At 46.3% G+C, this 23096-nt stretch overlaps 1 protein-coding gene across 6 annotated transcripts in view; it reads right to left on the reverse strand.

The window, feature by feature from the left end:
* Positions 1–18990, reverse strand: part of LOC148016730 (nudix hydrolase 11-like) — a 64447-nt gene extending 45457 nt beyond the window's left edge. The window contains exon 1 of one of the 6 annotated variants that reach the window (XM_087664184.1): positions 18573–18989. In XM_087664184.1, the coding sequence (XP_087520310.1) occupies positions 18573–18873 (301 nt within the window). In that variant the 5' untranslated portion in view covers positions 18874–18989. Of the gene's footprint in view, positions 1–18572 lie in introns of all 6 variants that reach the window. The other 5 variants (XM_087664186.1, XM_087664185.1, XM_087664189.1 and 2 more) reach the window with 5 other exon arrangements.
* Positions 18991–23096: the final 4106 nt, after the last annotated feature.

Here is a 23096-nt window from a genome sequence, read left to right on the forward strand (position 1 = left end):
CTGCTGCCTATGTTTTTAGTATTTCTCTCTCCTACAGGCTGTCCTGCCTGCGTTTTTAGTCTTTCTCTCTCCTCACCTGCGTTTTTCTACTGGTTGCAACCTCTTACTGCTGGTCGCATCCTCCTCCCACTAGCAGCTCACTTCCAGTCCTTCCACTACCTTCCCACCCCTTGTGGCGGACATTGTGGCTTGTGGTTTGTGGCTGACCTCTTCCTTCTTCAGTTTGCCACACCGGTACTGTGGCGTCTCCACCGACAGATTGCCAGTCTACTAGGTGTTCCTACTGCGGCACGAACGGTCATCCCACCGAAGACTGTCAAAATCGACCTTTGCTCCCCACCCCTCCGGAGTACATGTGTCTTCCACCAGGCACTCCTTGTGCCAGCGGCACTTCCTTCGTCATCAGTGTTGAGAAACCCTTCACCCGCAGTCTATGTTTCTACGTTTTGCGTTTAGGGTTTGCAGCCCCAAAAAGGGGCGCCATCCTAGACTGACTGTGTCTATTTATAGGCCATTCTCTCATTCATTCTTCACGGCTGATTTATTCAATCCGTCACCTCTTCTCTCCAACTTCTCCACTACCCTCACACCCCTTCAGGAGGACATTGCGATTCGTGGTTCGTGGCTGTCTTCATCATCTTCCTTGTGCTACGGCACCCTTATTCCCTTGTATCACATTCACTCTATGATTCAGATCTTCATCATTCCATTCATCAGAGTTTCTTCTCTCTTCTCTTCTCTTCTCCATGTTTGTCGAGTTCACTCCGTGTTCCTCCCCGCCAACCCTACTGTCTCGCTGGTACGTCATCTTTTGGCATCCCTCTCATCAGCTAAAGAGGCTCCCCCTTTAGCAGGTCAATGTCCCTCAAAGAAGAACAAGGGGAAGAAGAAGAAGAAGAAGAAGGAGCCAATGGAGGAGGTGAAGGCAAAAGACAAGGAGATGGGGATACTGAATAAGAATAAGGGGACCCGATAGGTATCCTGGAAGGGAGTGTTGGTGCCAAAGGTGGAGGGGGTGGAGTTGTAGAAGACTAGAAGACCCACCTAAAGAAGCACCATCGAGAGGAGTATCCAAGGTAATATCCTCATCAAACACAACATCCTGACTCACCACCACTTTGCCAGTATTGAAATTACAGAGCCTATATCCTTTTGGTTATATGATTATAACCAACAAAAATATACCGCTTGTACTTGGCATTGATTTTGTGAGAGTGCGCAACGGAAGAAGAACACGAACACGGAGGAGAGGAGAGAGAAAGCAGAGAATGAAGGAAGAAAATCTGCTCTGACTGAAATGTTTTTTTAATTTTTTCAGTGAGTTGGAATCCAAAACATGGTTTTTTTGACAAAAACTATTGGGCAATGTTAAATATGATAATGACGATGTGTAATGACTCGCAAGGCTCAAGATTTTGGATGAGAGGCTGATTTTTTTGTGATTTTTTTTAGTTATTGGACTTTGTCAATCTAGTATCTATTCTTGTCTCTTGAGATTTGAATATTATACGACTTTAGTCTCATTTATGAGTTATTTATGATATATTAGGATTCCTTCTCGATTTTGACAATTTGTCAGTTTATTTTGAAATGAGAATCATGATGTTGCAATTTGACTTAGTCCATATTATAGATAGGCTATTTACATGTTAATTTCAATTTTCTTTGTATGATATGTATGAATCATAATGTTTGAGTTCTAAACCATAGTATAGCTTGTCGAAAGAACTTTGATATAAGTGACGAGTCAATAATGGATCATGGATATGTAACGTATAATATATTATTCTCAATTGACTCTATTATCACTAAAACTCAATTAGGCATTCTTTGTTTAAGAGAGAGTTCCATGGAAGTTTAGAACCTCTTTCCCCAGTCAAAACTATTAAAAATCCCTACATTAAAAAACCCGCGTTTCTTATTTTACCCCCTCTTGAAAGAAACTTACGAAACACGTTTCTGACGTTTCGTTTCTAAACGTTTCTGGCTGCTATGGCTCTAACTGTTTCAGCCCATTATTTCTATTTGCATTTCTTTTTCAATCTACTTAGGGAGTGTTTACATTGGCAATGGGCAGTTTACTACCTTTGCATTTCTTTTTTAGTGGCCAATTTGGACACCACACAGATTTGTGGTGGGGGGGGGGGGGGGGTTTTGTTGGTTGGTTGTTGGGGGGTTGGGGGGTTGGGGGGTTAATTTTTCATGGGCAGCTTGTTCTAAATTATCACCAACATTTTACACTCCAAGACTAGTGCCGACTGGCAAATTTTAACATATTTGGACTATTTATTAGCCCCCCATGATTATCACATTGTCTTGAAAACCTCGGTAGGTGGGACATACAAGAAGCTCCCGACCAACACGCCCCTGCCCATGCCCTCGCCATCGCAACCGTCGAACCCCCCTCCCCCGCTAACCGGTGTCATGCCCCCCCCTACTACCCCGCACCTGCCTTTGCCATCGCACTGCCCCCCCCCCCTTTCTCGGCACTACGCTGTCCACCCCCCTCCTCGCCACCACGCTGGGCCTGCGCCCCTCCTCCTAGCCAATACACTGCCCCCCCTGCCCTGTGGCCCCCCGCCACCTGCACCCCATTTGCAAGGTGACCCCCGCCCGCTTGCAACCGTCTACGCTGCCCCCTTCCCTCCCCACCCTGGTTTTTCTCTCGCACCGCCCCAGGCTGACGTTCCAGCCCCTCCACACTCAGCGACGCCACTCTGACCCCCAAGCACGCGTTGGCCTTCACCCTGTGGATCCAGGCCCCCCAACCGTGCGGCTCCAGCCTGACGCATTCAGCCATGATGCCCAATGCCTCCACCGCTGTCAAAATAGAACCCCCCCATCCTTGCCATCACATTTCCCCCCCCCCCCCCCCCCCGGTTGCTCCCTCCACTTGCAGCAACAACACCCCCTCCTCCAGCAGTACAGTAGTGTGTTTGGTAGGTTCTTAGAAGGGAAGCGCAATAGAAACCTTTGGTCAGGACGCCGGTGCATTCTACAAGTGCCCCCCAACCAAACATCTTGCGCGTAGTCCTCTCTAAAAAACCTTGCCCATAGTCCTCTCTACGGACTCTTAGCAGTCAGTGCCGCAGAGCTGGAGCTAAAAGAAACAGTAATCTTTGGTCAGGTCGTAGGACATTCCCCATCCAGGGCTCACCTTCGGGACTGGCTTCACTCCACACTATGCATCAGCACGGCGCAAATCGTGGAGGCAATTCTCATGGGGCAAGGGATCTTCATGCTACGACTCACCTCGGTAGACGCAGCCCAGGAGTTAGTGGCCAATTCACACTATGCCTCCACAAAGGGGATCATTTATATGGTCCCTTGGTACAGTGGTTTCACAGTCGACGCATTCGCACTCCACAACAGTTTCCTTAGACACCTGGTCATCCTACTCTTCCCCGAATTGGCAATAGAGTATCGTCAACTTGTGGAAGACTTTGGATGGCTCTTCGGCACTGTCCTTCCCGCCTCTTTTGTGGACACAGTGACGCAGGAGTCCCAAAGGTACGCGTGGCAGTGAGAGACAAAGAACATACCACAATTTCTGGAGATTGAGGCAGACACACACTCCTTTAGGTAGCAGGTTATTGTGATGGGGCAGCCCGGGCAGTGCCTACATTGCCATGACTTTGGGGAGCTGACAGCAGAGTGCACGCACTTAGGAGCCAAGGCAGCTTTGTCGACAGGCCCACGGGTGGATGCGGACGGCTTCACACAGGTCCAAAGACGACAAAGAGGGAGACAGCAGGGGGGGCCGCAGCCAACCCCTCAGACACAGCCACAGCAACAAGGAGTAGTAGGGCGAGCGTCGCCCCCCCGGCACAACACCACGCGGCCCCCCCCCCTCCTTGCCCCACCCAGCAAGACTACAGGCCTCCACACCCACCCCCCACAGAGGCGTCACAAGCGACCTCGCCTGAGGGCCCACATCCCCATCCTCACCCCCCCTCCCCACGGCTCCCCCCCCCCCCCCGACCCTAGTCCACAGCCCCCACCCTCCAGAGCTACCAACCCTTCCCCACACCCACCGTGTGCCTCCGACCATCCCACCACCCCTTGATCCTTCCCCTCTCCACCCACCCCCCCCCCCCCCCCCGGCGACCAATACCTCTGATCCCCACCCAGCACACGCAACCCCTCCCTCACCCATCCCCCCCCTCCCCACACAACGTGAGGACCCCCATACACCGACATCCTCCACTCACCAGCAGTCGAGCCCCCCTCCCTCCTCCCACATAGCCACCAACTCTTCCATCCATGCCGCCCGTCACACTTTCCCAAGACAAGTGTAGTTGCTACCACAGGAGTTATTTCGCAGTGGGCGGTGGTTTTACCTGAGAGTTGCGGAGTGCGGAGAGTTCCCACTACCCCTGGAGGTGGGAATCTTCGTGGTACGCAAGTCAAGAGAGGCAAGGTCCATCTACTGGCACCACCGAATGGACCAAATTACGCTTTTTTCCTTCAGACGTCTCACACAAGAGATTGGGCGTTGACCCAAATAGAGGAGGAGGTGAAGAGTTAGGTGGCACAGCACATCTCCCAGTGGATGGGAGAAGGTGGATTGGCACTCTTCTCCCAACAATGGCCAGATTGCATGATGGACATTAACTAGTGGGCTAGGGCTGAGGTCCCACATCTGAGCATTATCTTTCGAGCCCCTCTACACTGGAGAGCCCCAATGGATGTGATCGAGTGGCCCCTGGCACAGGCGGCCCGTTTCTACCAGTGCACAAAGTCTCGCCTCTCAGCTTGGCTAATAGATGCCCTAATGGTACCACCAGGCACATCCATCACCCCCAAGGTCCACCCGAGGGCTACCATGGGGGAATGGAGCTCACCATCCAGGCTGGCAGCGAAGCATTCCACATGCCTCATAGCTCCTCTTTCTCATCAGCAGATTCCACACCGAACAGAAGTTTGTTCGGTCAATCACAGATATCCCCATGAGTTTACATCTTACATCCTGGAATGTGAACAACCTCCACTATAGTGGAGCACGTGGTTCCAGGAAGCTGATTGTTCGGCAAGAGCTACAACCTCCCCTTGTTGGACGGATCGACATCTTACTTATACAGGAGCACAAGCTCACTCCCGCCCAAGCCCAGCGGGTAGGGAAGCTACTCGCGGGCAGCTCACACACTTACTCGGAGCACGCCATCAATGCCCACGGCAGGAGTGGAGGCGTATGCACCTCTATTGGCCCGAGCCTCACCGCTTGTGTACAAGACCACAAGACGATCTTGGCAGGGAGGGTTCTATGGATCAGATTGGATATTGGGGACTCGTGCCTTGGAGTCCTCAATGTCTATGCCCCTACTGAGGTTAGGGCACGCAGCAGGTTTTGGGTGGAGATCGCAGTAAAACTCCCAGAGGTGGATTTTTGGATTGTTGGAGGAGACTTCAACAACCTGGAGGCCTTAGAGGACCAACAGGGTAGAGGCAAAAACTACCAGGGCATGGCTGGGGAGGAGCAGGAGGCATGGGAGATCTTCCTACTGGTAGTAGGAGCACGCGATGCTTGCAGAGACCCAGCTTTCCACAAGAGGGAGAGATCGATGGACTTCTCTTGGGGATACAAGCAGCTAGGCGGAGTCCTGCTAGAGCGGCTGGACAGGTTCTATGTGGGAGAGTGGGATGCTCTCGCGGAGGCCAAGTAGGGCAGTTGGGGGGCACCACTTTGTCCGATCACTGCCCAGTTCTCTTAGCACTTTTGACCCCCCACCATCTACCCTAGACACATGATCATGTCGAATCCCTGACTCAATCTATAGAAGGGAGGAGGTGAAGAGACAGATTAAGCTGATTTGATCTAGGGATTGGGGCAGGAGGGATAGGATTGCAAAGGAAGTTACAAAGGTCCTAGCCGAGTCAAGCAGTATCTGCCAGGAGGCAGCCTTAAAGGCTAGGTAGCAGAGCTAGGAGGAGGAGAGAGCACTCCAACAGGACCTAGTAGCCATGCAGAGATTACTACAAGAGGCACCAGGGGATCCCATCCTCCACACACAGGAGGTGCACGCACAAGAAGCCATTGCCGGCCTAGAGGACAGGCGCTCAGAGTTCTCATTCCGTACCTCAGCAGCCTTCTGGGGGCGGAAAGGAGACACGATATGCAAGGAATTTTTCCAAGTGCATCAGCCCCGCACTTCACGAGAGCAGATACGCAATCTTCGAGATCAGTATGGGAGGACTCGTTCTAGCCCAGATGAGGTGATGGAGATTGCCACTAACTACTACAGGTGCCTTTTCCAACAGGAGAGAACTTCAACTAGAGGACAATGATGTAGACAGCACGTCTAGGATCACATCCGTCCCTCATCACAGAGGAGATGGGACGCTTCCTCCTAGCCCCCTTCATAGAGAAGAAACTAGAGGAGGCTTTCCATACACAGGACGAGCAGAAATGCCTGGGAGAGAATGGCCTCTCTAAGGCCTTTTTCACTACCTACTGGGAGGTGGTGAAGGACCCCTTACTGTTGGCCTTCCAGGAGATTTTCACTTTTGGACGGATGCTAGGGAGTCTTTCAGCAAGTCTTATCAGTCTCCTCCCCAAAGGGGAGACCGGTTGGAGCTATCTCAGTGGAGACCGATCACCTTGTTGTCAATGGCCTATAAGGCACTGGCAAAGATGATTCGTAGGTGACTCTGCCCTATGCTTCCAGACATCATTCATGACACACAAGCATGCTTTGTCTGGGATAGGAGCATCCTTAACAATGTCTTCACTTTCTTTGAGGCGACAGAGTGGACCCAACACAGTGGTCAGGGACTGGCTGTACTACTCCTGGATTTCGAGAAAGCCTATGACAGGGTGGACTGGGACTTCTTAGAGGGCACTATGGTGAGGTTGAGCTTCTCCCAAGCATGGATCCGTGGGGTCTCAGCACTTTATAGATCGGCCACCAGCAGGGTTCTCATAGGTGGTAAGCGAGGGGAGTAGTTTCGACTGGAGAGATCGATCCAGCAGGGCTGCCCCCTTGCCCCGTACCAATTCCTACTCTTTACAGAGGCGATGTCTCACTTTCTCAAGTCACATGTGAGCGGGTTATGCGGCCTCCAACTCCCAATGAGAGAGGAGACGAAGTTATTAGACTCAGAGTATGCAGATGATACAGCACTACGTAGAGGACGATGAGTTGATGCTCGAGAGAGTGAGACTGGCTCTTGAGGTGTTCCGTACTGCAGCGGGAGCGAAAATCAACTCGCGAAAGTCGGTTGGTTTCCTTACATACCCGGACTCTAGCACGGAGTGGGGCGTTCACTTAGAATTTAGATGGGTATGTAGAGGGCAAACCGTCCGTTACCTAGGGTTCCAGGTGGGACTCGACATCACTCCCGCCCAGCAGTTTCTCCCAGTCCTTGACTCTTTTCGGAGGAAGCTGAACTACTGGAGTACCGCTCGCCTTTCCCTAGCAGACCGAGCCCTAGTGATTAACCAAGTCCTCCTAGCGACAGCTTGGTACATCGCCCCATGCTGGTGCTTCGCCTCGTCCTGTGTAGTACAGCTTCGCCACCTAGTGCGGAACTTCCTCTGGGCTGGGTCAGACGGCTCTAGGGATTCCCGGGCCAAGGTAGCGTGGGCGACCATCATCTAGCATCAGTCAGAGGGAGGGCTGGGATCATAAATCCAGAGTATCAGAGTATGGCCCTCTTGGGCAAGCTAGTAGTTCGCGGCCTCACATCAGGAGGGTAGACCTGGAAGGAGAGTAGACCAAGGCTTAGCAGTGGTTGGAGACCGTCCCTGAGATGGATCTTCACTACAGCCCAAATCACCCCCCAGATCCCCCTTCCTACCCAGTTTGCTTCGTGTATAGCAGGGCCTCCATAAGGCCCTAATTTAGAGTCCCCCAAGCTACCAGGAGGAGATAGACCGCCAGCCAATGATTTGAAACCCCCAGGTTAGAGATTGGGAGGGGGTACAGATTGGTGAGCGCCCCCACATCCAATGGGTTGGGTGGGGACCCGCCCGGCTCATACCATCAAGACATAGCGGGAGGTGTACAGGATGATGGACGAAGGGGTGTTGCAGCAAGCATCAGGTTGCCGGAGAGGAGTGGAGCTAAGGAGAAGGGAGATAGACGCAACTATACCTCAAGACTGGCGAGACGAGAGCCGGTAGAGCCCGGGGAGGTATGGGCTACCAGGTTTTCACCAGCACGTATCCCCCTACAGGTGGCAGGTAGAGTGGGAGATGCCCCACATGGGACTTTCTTCACCGTACATGAGGAGGTCTGCCTAGCCCTTGACAGAGGGAAGCAGGATGAGGGGATAGTTGTCCTTCCATGGAGAAGGATTCGAGTGGTTGGCCTTTAGGGAAAGACATGGTGACTGGACCCTTATGTCTTTTGGAAGGAGCTCAGGGAGTGGCGCCTTTGGATTTGGGAGGGCATGCCACTTGATGAGCTAGAGTGGGATCCGGGAGAATGGCTATGGCCGGCCACTGCGGTCGCCAAGAAGCCACCGAGGTTCTTGGAGTACACAGCCACGAGTGGCAGACATACCAATGCAAGAGGACATGGATTGGGCGCCATCGCACAGCGCGCACTGGGCGGAGCACAACATCACAGAGGCTTTCCAACGGACCTTCTGGCGCCGCCTATGGGATAGCCAAGAAGGGTATCATATTTCCTATGGCCGGTGGCACATGGAGGCTTGGCGGTGGGGAGTTGGTTAGTCCAGATGCAGAAGGAGGGAGGTTATAAACGCTGCACACAGCAGCCTATGAAGTTCCCAAAGCACTGCCTTTGGTCATGTGAGGCGGCGCAGTTCATGTGGAGAGGAGCATGCAGCATCCTCCGTCGTATAGCACCCAGCCTTGGATATATCTCATGGGGAGCTTTCTACTGGCAGGCAGTGAGCCATGGTTGTCACCTTCTGTATGAACCTCGAATGCAGAACGCAATATTCATTATTAAGGTAGGGTTGTGCGTAGTGGTTGGTCTGAAGGCTCTACCCATCCACCAGGTACTAGAGCCCACAGCAGACCGCTCTGAGGTATGGGAGATCATTGGGAGTCTTGTTGTATGCCATATCTAGAAGGCACAGTGTCAGGAGGTTTTTGGCGGGGAGAGACTTTCACTACAGTCGACTTTAGTAGAGCTCTAGACTTCCATCATCCACTCCCTCCGCAGTGTCAGGAGGTTTTTAGCTGGGAGACTTTCGATACAATCGATTTTAGCAGAGCTCTAGACTTCCATCATCCACTCCCTCCGAGGTCGATGGGACCACATGCAGGGCGAGTCTCGAGCTCGGCAAGAGCTTCGATCTCATTTCATGAGCACTTGGGACGGCCAGGACCTGTTTTTTGTGATGTGGGCAGGCAATCCTAGATGGCGATACACCCTCCCTCCATGGCTTCTTGCCCCCATCCCCCCTAGACTGCCCTGAGAGGCTTGTATACTTGATATATCTATGACTCTGATCAGCTCCAGCTAGTCTGTTGAGTATGAGCACTTTCTTGTGCTCAAGGTTTTTTTTGAAGTAATATAATTAGCCACACTTTATTTGCAAAAAAAAAAATCACATTGTCTTGCAAGTGGACAACACACTTCATCTTCGGCCTCTCCTCCATCTCAGTGCTATCGTTGTCATCAACCTAATCCAATGCCCTCGTTGACACCTTAGGCTACGTGCAAGGACTAATCGATCCATCATTGTATTAGCTTTCCATTTAGATTCAATGTAGATTTATCACGTCATTCTCTTCTCTCTTGCAATCTCTCTCTTCTCTTTCCTCTCCATGTTTACGTTTCCTTTATGGTGCGCACTCTCGCACCAATGAAAAAAGGCTGAAACCACAGCCTTTTCTCCTTCACAAAAAACAAAAACCTGCACAAAATAGTAAATTTGCTCCTTTTCCACGCTTCACTTGTTCATCTCAACCTTGTGTCAATAAGCAGCCCTCCCGATCAGCCTCACACAATGAAAATACAAACTTTTGTCACGTTGAAATCTCCCTTTTAGGTCTACCCACGATCAATCAGCCCTTTAACACTACTCTAATACCATGTCAGAGTGCAGCATGTGTAAGTGTATAACCAGCCTTAAAGAAAACGAGGACAGAGAGAAGAGGGAGAGAGAAAGAGACCGTAGACCAAAAAAAACTGCAGCAAATGAACACTGAAATGAAGAAGGCAGATGTGTGCAAGGGTTGTCAAGTATATCTCCACCAGACAATCTCTCTCTCCACCCGAAAAACAAGTGAATATGACCGGAGGCTGGCCAACCTATAAATAGGTAATACAATAATCATGAAAATGATCAAGTCGGCCAATTAAAACTAGTCAAATGTCGCATAATGAACTCACAGGAATAAAATAATGAATAAAATGTTGCAAAATAAATGCCTATGCCATGTGGCATCCTACACAACATGAGTGGCCTACTTGACTGCCCAGAAATGCTGGAAACCATCTAACAACTGCGTGAAACTTGATGCAGCCTACCTGATCTGAGAGTGAATGCGACGCATAACACACACACAGAGTAGAGAGCAGTAGAAAGGAGAGAGTGAGCACGACACCTCTGATGTTCGGTACAAAAGACTAGTGTACCTCTTTAGGTTTTAGATAGATATATATGAAAGTACCAATGTGCTAAGGATGTGTTCACACTTGTGCACATATAAAAGACACGATGGCCCTTTATTCCCAACAACCTCCCATCTAAAGGCAATGTGCCTTAAGAGGAGAAAAGAATCAACTAAGTCTAGGTATGTGCCTTAAGAGGAGAAAAGAATCATTATGGGCAATGGCTGGCTGATCATTTCCAGCATTATTTTCTGCATTTTCAGGTTCATTTACAGCAAGTATTTGCTATTGTACAGCGGGTACATTTTGCTCTCCAAAAGGCTGATCAAGTGTACAGCTGTCATAACAGCCGCTACCCAAAAACCATGAGGTAAAGCAGCATGTGACAGCATTGTACGAATTTTATCATGTATGGTCCGATTCATACGCTCTGCAACTCTATTTTGGGGTGGATTATAAGGGGCAGTGAGCTTCCTCTTTATCCCTTTGCTGTCACAAAATGCCTGAAAGGCCTTGGACACATATTCCCTACCATTGTCAAAGCGAAGACACTTGAGTGTCTTATCAGCCTGATTTTCAACTAATGCCAAGAATTTTTGAAACTTGTCAAGTGCTTTGTCCTTGGTACGAATAGGGTAAACCCATACCTTCCGTGTAGCATCATCGACAAAGGTGACAAGGTATTTCTTTCCCTCTAAAGATAACTCTGGCATTAGACATACATTGGAATGTACTAACTCTAGAGGAGAAGATTTCAACGAAAGAGACTTCTTATGAGACGTCTGTTCGTGTTTACCATAAACACAATGATCACAATGCTCAAAATCAGCATAACGAAGACAAGGCAAGTAATCCAAACGAGAAAGCACTTTCATTCTAGTTTGACTCATGTGTCCCAACCAACCATGCCACAAAGAAACACTTGGCTGCTCGGTCACGGCAACAACATGGTCACGCACACTAGATACATGGAGAGTATACAAGGTATCACTTTTATAACCTCTAGCAATCACTCTAGATCCCTTACAGATCTTTCATTTCCCATCACCAAAGATGGTATGAAATCCATCATCATCTAGCTGCCCTATGCTAATCAAGCTCTTCTTGAGCTGAGGTACATGCCATACATGCTGAAGTGTGAAGACAGAACCATGCTGAAACTGCAACTGCACACTGCCAATATCTGCAATGTCACATGCATAGTTTTCCCCAAGATGGACAACACCATGTCGACCCCCTGTATAGTCAAAAAACCACTCACAATAAAGGGTGACATGAAAGGAAGCACCTGAATCTAGAATCCAAGAATACATACCATCATCTATATTTGCAAGTAAAGCATGTGTACTAAAGTGTGAAGAGACAAAGAGTACGTCATTCCCACTGTCACTGTCATGAATGACTACATTCACTTTTTCAATTTTGACACTGCTCTTCTTAGGCTAACTCTCTTTCTTCTCTTCCTTGCTGTCATCTGTCTTCTTGCCCTTTCCTTTCTCTTTCTTCCATTTGTAGCAGTCACGTTTAAAGTGACCCTTCTTGCCACAATGATGGCATTCAACATCCTTACCACGTGATTTATTGTGTCCCTTGCTATCAGATTTGCCTTTCTGCTATGATCTGCCCCTAGTATACAAAGCACTGGAAGACTTACTGGATGCATTGTTCTTTCAATTCATTTCTTCAATGAGTAGAGCACCCTCTACATCAGCATACAAAAGCATTGCATTAGAATTGCTCATAGCAGCTTTGAATGTATCCCAACTCTCTGGCAGAGTGCAAAGCAAGAGCGTAGTAAATTCTTCATCAATCATGAACTTCAAGGCAACCAGCTGGCTGAAAATGAAGTTAAACTCACTCAAGTGAGTAGACATTGCTGTAACCCCTTTCATATGCAAATCCATAAACTTTTTCAGCCAATAAACTTTGCTTGTGGCGCTCTTCTAGGCATACGGTTCTTCCAGTCGAGTGCAAATAGCATAGGTAGAATCCAAACCTTCAATGTTAAACAGCAAGGCATCAAAAATCAATAGCTCGATGGTTGAGTGTGCAAGCTCATTTAACTCATCCCAATCTTCCTATTCCATATCTGCGGGCTTTGCCCGTTTGGTCTTAATCGGCCTTGCCTACAATAAAACCCCCAAATTTTTTCAAGTGCTAGGTGTCCAAATTGCATGGAATTAAACACGCATGTACATAAAATAACCAAATGGCGCACAAATTTCACCCAAACAACAAAAGCCCCGAATTGCACGGGGTCCAATGTGCATCAATGTCAAGAATTTGGGTAAATTTCAGCCCAATTCTTGCACGTACATGAAAAGCCCCAAACGTCAAAGGCAAAATGTCACAAATTCCTGCAATTTCTGAGACAAATATCACTGTTGTGTCTTGCTCGCATCAAATCTGGACAAATCCCCAAATTTTTGGCACAAACCTGCCCAAAATTTTGAACTGTGCTTACACGCACGAACACCCGCCAAGGAGAAAAGAAAAAAATGATATTTCTGAGAGAAAAAAAATTTCGTTGACCTGCCCGTCATCACCTAGTCTCACATGGACGACTTCTGCCCGTTGTCGCTTGGCGTCGGGTAGACTGGTAGGCGCGTACCAGATTCTTGATGACTGGTCCTGGTCGCCGTTCTGTCCGCCACCAGGTTCGTGCGCTCCTCGACCCCTTGCTGCACATCGACTGTTGCTCTCCCGTCTGCCTGGCTCCGCATCAGCTGCCTGACTTCCCTATTAACCTGTCATGTGCCTGTCGCATGACCTGCAACCCTGCAACTCTTCCTTATCACCTGAGGCTCCTGCTGGCCTACACCTCCTGCTCGCCTGTCACGCGACCTAACGCCCGTCATAGGCTTTGGGAAGCGTGCACAACCTATGGCTCCGATACCAATTTGATGGAGCCTAACGGGGCTAAGAATAAACGCAACGGATAACACACATAGAGAGTAGAGAGCAGTAGAAAGGAGAGAGTGAGCACGACACCTCTGATGTTCGGTACAAAAGACTAGTGTACCTCTTTAGGTTTTAGATAGATATATATGAAAGTACAAATGTGCTAAGGATGTTCATACACGTGCACATATAAAAGGCACGATGGCCCTTTATTCACAACAAAACTGTCCTATCTATATCTAGGAAATGTGTGACTGTGCCCGAAAATGCTAGCTGTATAACAGTACACTGCCTGTGCCCGTCCAGGGGATAACGAAATCTCTAACAAAAACATGCCATTTTGCATCAGAATCAGGTCATCTGGGCAGCAAGGCAAAACATAATCAGGAACAGTATTACATGCAGGCAGACTCGAATTAAATTAATGCAGAAAATCAAAATGCAGGCAGCTGAAGTCAAAAGGCAGAATCAGGTCACCTGCGCAGCATTGCAAATTGCAGTTAGTAATAGCATTAAATGCAGATAGACAAATTTAATCATGCAAAAAATCAAACACAAGGAGCTCATGTCAAAACATAGGGAGCAAAGTGCTGGAAACATGCCATGTCACAACAAAATCAGGTTGCCTGGGCAGCGGCAACTTGCGCACCACTAAAGGCCTCAAACTTCATTCCTTTACCACCTTCATCATAGTCCAATGATGGCCCTTTTGAAGTCAAGTTATCATAAACTAGCGGCTACAAAAAAGTGTGCATTTGCTATATTTGCATTATAACCAACACCATATGAAGCATTTCCACAACCAACATTCATTCCTTGAGCCCTATACACACCAAGGGGTGTTAATGCATTACCATCATAGTTACCAGGAACGGGACCCCCCGGAACGGGAGGAACGCCCAAAGTTAGGGAACGGGAATGGAGGGAACGACATATTCCAAAGTTAGGGAATGGGAACGGAGGGAACGATATATATGCCCAAAGTTAGGGAATGGGAACGGAGGGAACGGCACATATATATATATAGAGAGAGAGAGAAAGAGAGAGAGAATCAACACTTAAGTCTTAGAATCTAGAGAGAGATCGTATCAACCATAGTTCGTGAAATTAGAGACATAATTCGTGAAATTATAGGCAGGCGGGAGTCGGGAGACGGGCTTGGCAGTCGGGCGGCCAGGCAATCGAGAGAGGCACGAGAGGCGGGAGGCGGTGAGTCAGGCAAGCAAGAAAGGCAGGAGAGGCGGGAGTCAGGCCAACTGGCATGAGGCGGGGCAAGAGTCACAACAGGCGAGCCACGACAATAATCGCGAGAGGTGGGAGTTGGGCCAGCTGGCACAAGGCGGGACAGGATAGGATCAACATTTTTTTTTTAAAATGCCCCACTGCTGGAACAGCAGTTCCAAACAGGGAACGGCCAAGGAACAGCTTGAAACGGGTGGGAACAGGACAAGGAATGGGATGGAACGTTCCGCCAACGTTCCCTGGGCTTGGACCTCCTGAAACGCGTTAATCCATTCCTAAGTGCCAGAACGGGCATTCCCTGTTTCTATGATTACCATACATGCCACTTTGTGCCCCAAGCATTTTACTTGCCATACCAGGATACATTGAGCCTTGCATTCCATTCATTGATTGCTACATACCATAAGGATTTGTACCACACATCCCCATATGCGATTCTTCACCAGCCATAGCATGGACCACCACCAAAGTACCCCGGGTGTCCCGTATTAGCACACATGCCTTCTTGTCCAAAATCCGTTGGTTTGGCAGCACTACCAATATAGCCTTTCATTTGCATATCTTGCCTCACTAGCACTAGTTGCTTTTGCTCATCACCAACTTTTAGTGCATGAGGCTACAATGGCTGTTCTTTGGGAGCTTCTTGCCATCCCAAAGTTTAAGAGGATGACATCTTCTTCTTACCCTTGTTGTCCTTCTTCGGAGAGTTCAAAAATCTTGTGTATTGAGTATCCTTGGCCAATTGGGCAAAGATGTCTGCTAATATCCTCAACCAAGCCTTAAACTAATCATCATACTCTTCATCTCCTTGCTTGTCATTGACATCTTATGGCCTAGGGGACCCACTTCTTGCTCAACACTAATGTGTGGTGGTAACAATACACCAAGAGGCTCAGCATCAACCATAGAAAACCTGTCAAGTAATTTACAGATGTACTTTTCTTGTGAGAGAAATAAGAGTTGTTGCTCTCTATCTCTCGTCACACGCATGCCCAAAATGTGTTCAGTTGCACCCAAATTCTTCATGGAGAAGGCTGAATTCAGTTGTCTTTTCAATGCATTAACCTAGCTCTTATGCTTACCAGCAATAAGCATATCATCCACATAAAGCACAAGAATAATAAGGCTTCTATCATCAATCTTCTTTGTATATAAGCAATGATCTACGTTGCTTCTCTTCAACCCATGTGAAAACATGAAGGCATCAAATTTCTTATACAACTGTCTAGGAGCCTACTTTAGACCATACAAGCTTCTCTTAAGCCTATGCACCAAATGCTCTTTTCTTGGCATAACAAAGCCTTCTAGTTGCTTTGTGTACAGCTCTTCTTCTAAATCACCATGCAGGAATGCAATTCTAACATCCATCTAATCAAGATCCAGATCCATAGATGCTACGATGGAAAACAATACACAAAGAGTGGTCATCTTGACAGCAGGTGAAAACATTTCCTGAAAGTCAATCCCCTCTTTCTATGTATAACCCTTAGCCACAAGCCTACCTTTGTATTTGTATTTGCCATCTAAACACTTGATTTTATAGATCCATTTGTTAGGAATGGATTTCCTATCTTTGGGCAATGGCAAATCTCAAGTATCATTCTAATATAAAGATTTCATTTCTTCCTGTATAGCTAGCTCCCACTTTTTCTTTAACTCACAAGATTGTGCCTCTTTATATATGAGAGGCTCACCCTCATCTGTGAGTAAAATGCAGTCAAAAGAGGAATCAAACCTCTGTATAGGTCTTCATGTAAACCTTCTCACCCAATGATCTGTATTCCGGGCAGTGGGTCTCTCCATATCTACTTCACACACCCTTAGTCTCTTCCTTCATTATCGACACCCAGTAGTAGTAGGAATAGATTGCTTATTTTGTGAAAGCCTTTGGGTCTCACTACTAATCTCCTATCCGTTACTTTATCAACCCCCATCTCTACTTTTTGAACCAAAACTTATCACCCAAAAAAATACACAATTCACTATGGTTCCATCCACCTTTATAGGACTTGGTAGGCCACTAGGCAAGCCAACGTGTACCCTTTGTCCAGTACCCTGGCCTCTTTGGGGTGACCACTTAGACTCCCTTGGTAAGATAGCCATCGCCTCTATAGTCTTGGGAGGGGCAACCACCATGCACCCTTTGTTCGATGCTCTTTGGGATGAAACGCCTTGGGGTAAAATCACATAAAAACAAAAACACTCAAAACTTTGAATTGGCCTTCCTTTCTTGCTCAATTTTTTGGCCTAAGAGGGGGTATTGAGCTAACATAAGTATTACATGCTGAATTAGTCACTTAAACAACCCCAAAATGCAAATTAATGAAAACCCTAAAATTGTGCACAATTTGAGAGAGTTTTAAAACAATGCACAGTACGAGGTCTTGAAACTTTCTATAAATAGGTAGGTTGCTCTCCATTCAACCCAATCTCGTTTTTACAAGTTTCAAGCCCTCTAGCTTCGCTACCCACACCTTGTTCGTGGAGGGCATCTCAGCCGAAGTTGCCCGTCGCTGTCTATATCCATCAGATGCCTCTTGACAGTCTCCATCACGGAATCTACATCAATTTTTGTTGTGTTTGCCAATCAACCACATCATCTACAACTAGTGACCTACTGAATTGCTGCATTTGTGATCATACCTGCGTTTTTACTGCCATCAGCCTACCACATCATCGTACTTGCGTTTTTGCTGCCATCAGCCTGCCACATCATCATCAACTTGCTGCATTTGTAGTTTTCTCTCTCCTCTACCTATCCCCAACACTGATCCGGTACCACACACTACTATGTTTGCTATTTTCTAACATTTGGAGACTGCCTTGCTACGTTCTAGGATCCATCAAGAGTACGACACACTCTTCCGCTCAACACCTCTGCCTTAGTTCTCAAGACACGAGAGTTCGGGGTACAGTTTTCATTCATGCACGGTTTGTTTGCTACATGGCATTGTAAATTTAGCATTAAGTCATTCATTCAATTTTCCATTGTATTCATTGTCTCTAAGTTACCCTAACCCTAACTGTGTTCTTTTGAGTTTATGCTTTGTCGTATGCTTTCATTTATGTTTCTGCGGTAGGGTATTTCTTCACACAATTGACTGCCAAAGTCTTTTGTCTCGGTCACACTCTAATGGAGTTCACAACTAGGAGATGAACATCATGAAATACATAAAATCCTAACACTTCTACCTTCTATTTTTCATATGTGGAGGCCAACCCCATCACATGCTACAAAGCAAATGGTCTTTGGGCTTCCATACCTATTGAAATAGTAGTATGTAACTTGTTCACCAACTTAGAGGCCCTATTATTGTTAGAGAGAGAGAGAGAGAGAGATTACAATAAGTAAAAATATATTCACAAGTCAAAAAGTATCCACATTGTCCTCTTGTATCCAATGAAAGAATTCCCACTCTTTCCTTGCTACAACCTGTAGTCCATTGAAGTGAATTATGAAGAATGGTAGACCAAGTGCACATAACATGTCTTAAAGTACTTCACAAAAGAGTCAATCCATCTATAAGACTCTTCTAAAGATGATGAATCTTAGATCCCTTCATTTGACACACGGAGGCAAAGATATTATCCACCTCCTTGACCTAAGTATAATCAAGGTTATTCCTCCCTATTGAACTTTAAGATGGTCAGTTTCTACACCATCGCCTTATTCCTTCTCAATAAGAGATCTATGAAGACCCATCGAATTGTTGTCATCGCGTCACTTGGTAGCAGTAGTGTAAAGCAAGTCGTGAGGGAGACTGAGCACTATTGCTTCACGTGTGGCAGTGGGTTAGCACTCAGAATTGGAGGCTACAGGTAAGCCTGTCTAAATTAGCTGTTTTTCTACCTCGAGAGCTTATGTACATTCGACTAGACACATTGTCGAACTGTTACCTGCATGGGAAGACAGGGCTTTGGTCCTTCTTGTGAGGATAACTCGGATTTCTCCTTCCTCGCTCTGGAACAAGCAAACAAGAACTGCGGCTTTCTCTCTTGCAAAAGTAAGCCACAAATCAGTTCGGGGAGGAGCGCTGTTGTCCGGGTGCTTGCCGTTGTCAGATGATTGTGAGGTGGATGGTGTGCATGAAAGAGAAGGTACAGTGCGCCGCCGCTCTTCTTCCGTGAGCTTCCAAGACTGCAGGGTGCTCCAGGCGTGGTCGTTGTCGGGAAGCAAGGGCTTGTTGTCTGTCGCCATAGCTAGCTGGCAGCTGCCTTGTTATTCTAGGGTTGTCTGACAATGACAATGTCCATACAACACAACGACAACAAAAACATCGACCAAACCATGATGGCTGCGTTTGTTGTACGTAAATGAAAAGGGAACTTGATGGCGGGGCCTCTTAATCTCCTCGAGTAATGAGGCTTGAAGTAGATTTTTCAAGATACCACGTCAGCAGGGCTGAAACTGTCAGTGTCGGATCGCGGCTGCTGGCGTCGAAAAACCTCCTCCTCGGGACTCCGGGAGTCGGCCGGTGCCCACCTTGCTTTCCCGGCTACTTAGTACTTACGGTTGGGTTCACAACTTACAAACGGCGGCGAACAACACAAGTTTTAATTTCTTCCAAGAGTCTCTCGTGTCTTGTTCAAATTCTCAGCAAAGCGAAGTCCAAAGAACCTTTCACCTACTATCGTCAAAAGTGAAATCCAATGAATCCATTCATTATAATTGCAATGTCGACTCGTGTCCCTTTTCTCGCGATTTTTCTTTTTATAATGCAAGATTCTGACAAGTTTAGCAAGGAACTCCAAAACTTGAAGCCCAAAATAGTTTGCTACACAAAGACTTTCTTCAGCTGAACCAAAGCCACTTTGAAAATGTGCTTTCTTTTCAAACATCTCAAGGAAGACAAGATGGTCACTCTGAGAGATGACCAATCCTCCACCATCTACTTCCATTTGGACACTCTCACACAAACACTCTTTCATTCCTTTCTCTCCATATCCATGCAATTGTGACTCCTCTAAGAAGACTCCAAAGCTTCAAATATTCCTAATTTAGACTCATTGCATCTCTAAACAAAATAGCTTTGTGTGGTATATTCGAGTCAAGACCAACTGCATGCTTCCATCTCTTTAACTTGTTCCAAACTTGTTTAGTCTGTATACACTCTTAGAATAGATGACATATAGTCTCAGATTCTCTTGTACATTGTACACAAATAGGAGACTTCCTAAATATTTTAGCAAGCCTCTCTTTTGTGGGAAGCTTATTGGTTAGGACTTTCTAAATAAACGAGTTTATTTTAGCTAAAGGGGTGGCCATCCAAACTTTCCTAATGCTCTTCTTCCAAGTCTTGAGCTTGGCCTTTGGAAACTTATCCTTCCATGTCATGGAGAGCTTAATGATAAGTTGCTTATTTTTTTGAGTAAAATCCTTCTCTTCCTTGCACCTAATTAAAGACTTCCTCACCTAAGATTTGAGTGCATTGATAAACTATGCATTATCTTCAATTACCATCATTGGCCAATCATCTCTTTTTTTTTAGACAATTCTTCCCAACCAATTGTGCTCTCGATTGTCCAAGTGGCACTATGTTTTTAGCTCATCAGGAGGTAGAAAGTCCATTTGGAAAGGGTCCAAATTGTCGTGCCACCTATTTATTCATTTTCCCATGAGTTTTTTGCAAAGTCTAGGATTCTCTTTCTAGGGGGAATCAAAGGCTTTCTGACAAAGAAATATAGATTGGTTCAAGTAGGAATCACCCCTACTTCCTTCAATTCATATCCATATTGCTTGTGAAAGAATGGCAGCCCATGAGTTGGCTAGAGCTTGAGTAACCTCTGATTGCGATATCCCAATATGCAAACTTGACAAGAGAGGGTCCATCCAATTCATCCCTCCTAATGCCTTCCCATTGAGTTTGGCTTTGCAAAGCCATTACTTCACTACAAGGAGTTGAGCTTATAACGACGGCGGGTAGCGGCGTCGCTATTTGCGTCGGTATAAGCGTCGGTATTTGTGTCGGTATTTGCGTCGACGCAAATAGCGACGGTCAACAGGGAAAAAAAACGGGCCGAAACCGAGCGCGGCTTTATTTCACGTTTTCGCGTTTTGTGTTTTGAGAGTGAGAGCGAGGGAGAGAGCGACCGTCGTGAGAGAAGGAGAGGAAGAAGACTTGCCGCCGCCGCCGCCGTTGTTTGCGAAGGAGAGGAGGAGCCTTCATCGCAAAGAGGAGCCGCCCCACACTCGCCATTTCTCATCGATGAGTATCCCTCTCTCCTTCTTTTGCTTGTTTAAGGTTTAAATCACTTTCTCTTTTGCTTGTTTAGGAGAGGAAATGAGAGAGAAAGAGAGGGAGAGAAAGAGAAAGAGAAAGAGAGGGAGAGGGAGAGAAAGAGAAAGAGAGGGAGAGTGAGAGGGAGAGGAAGAGGGAGAGGGAGGGAGAGGGAGAGTGCATTCTCTCTCTCCCTCTCCCTTTTGCTTTTGGAGAGTGTTAGGATATATTGTGAGAGGGAGAGGAAATGAGAGAGAAAGAGAGGGAGAGGGAGGGAGAGGGAGAGAAAGAGAAAGAGATGTATACTCAAATGGATAGCTTTATGGAGATGTATGTCTACTCAAATGGATAGCTTTTGTCTACTCAAGATGTAGTCCACCTGTGTGTGTATATATTGGAATGATAACATATCCATGATTATGATAATGATATGCACTTTGCTTTTTTCATGGGTACCATTACATCGACTCCTTAGGAGGGCTAAAAATTGGTCATACACTTTATAAAGTCTAATTAGGAGATTTAAGATGCACGATAATAGACGTATCGATAATGGTATGCAATGTGCTTTGCCATGGCCCACGTACATTGGTGACTCTTTAAGATGGCTTAAAATTGGCCATATCCTTCATAATGTCCAAGTAGGGGATCTAATTGTGATATGCATAATTCCTTGTTTTTGTATTAACTTTCTAGGCATAACAAATTAGTAATCATGCCAACTAGTCAACGGAAGGACTAAAAGAAAATGATACCCTAGCTAATGGTCATTATGGTACTTTATCAAAATGAACCCAAAAGTATTGCTATAGAAGAAGAATCCCTTAAATTGAGCATAGGATATTTTCTTCAAATGTTATGACTATGAGTAGAATTGATTGGAACAAATTTTATAACTATAGTTGATAAATTTCATAGATGGCATTAAATTTTATACATGGAGCTAGGACAAAAAAACCACATTACTAAGATGCTTTTTGTTGAGACTGATTTATTATTAGACTAAGAGATCCTCAATGATGCTCATAAATTTTGTTGACTAAGATTACTTATACTCAAAGCCCTCTAGTGTAGTTGTATAAATAATCCTAGTAGAGCCCCTCTAAGATACTCAAAGTACATAACCTAGAGACCGTAGCTAGGTATATAAGGTATAATGGCCATACAAGAAGACACCTCAATAATTGACTGATCACCACTAAATCCCAAAGAAGAATCATGTTCCATCCCCTTCAACTCTATATTCACCTCGTGAAGAACTTCATTAATCATAACATCCTTGTCACCAATCTTTTTGTTGCAATGATGAAGTAATATATTCATCACTTTTTCTTTGTACAATAATGAATAATTATCTACCGAGACAAACAAATCCTTGAGCATGGTATATGGCCGAGATATAACATCAATAAATCTCTCAACTACTATGTCCCATGCATTCTTTACATCAATCAGTAAAGCATTTCTTATATCTTGAAGTTTAGATTTCAACACCATGGATGCATCAATATCAACCTCAATGTTTTACAAAATTTGCTTCTCAATCTCTTACAGAGGCTAAAACCTCTCAAGCAAGAGCTTATGGTCAACTTGCAACTTGACATACATGGAGGAGCTATCCATTTGAGCCTCGTTTTCCCAAATTGTATTACAAGTCATTAAATTGTTTGTTGTAATGTAGATAAGATGAAAAACGAAGAAGGTCTTGTTGTTCAAGATCGCGAGGTGTATCTTAATCAGCGTGTCCCATGTCCTTGCTCTCAATGCAAGTTGGCAATTAGACGAAAACGCCGATTGTCTATAGAACACGTACGATGATTTGGCGAGTTTCAATCTGAGATCATTGATCAGGCGATTGCAGATTTTCAGCAAACGGTAATTTGAAGTTAATATCAATCATGCATTGTACTCGCAAGCTAATTGAAAACCATATACAATAAGATTAGGTCTTGCTGACAAATTTTCTATCCAGGGAGGTGATGTCTTTGAAAGGTGAGAAGGATCGAAGCTTGCACGCGAGCTATGGCGGGAGAGCAAGAGCAAGAAACAGAGAGACAAGAAATGGGAACTCCAACGGTCACAATGTGTGACCGGGCCTTCCTTTATTCAAACTGTCACTAAAAGAATAAAGAATAAAGTGACGTGACGGGCGCCCGCCACCTGCAGTGTGCAGTGGCGGGTACTGTCAGTGTAGTAATACACG

This window comes from Lygodium microphyllum, chromosome 23 (genome assembly GCF_053477565.2).
Source record: "Lygodium microphyllum isolate KBCC chromosome 23, Lygodium_microphyllum_v1.1.10, whole genome shotgun sequence".
Lineage (NCBI taxonomy): Eukaryota > Viridiplantae > Streptophyta > Polypodiopsida > Schizaeales > Lygodiaceae > Lygodium > Lygodium microphyllum.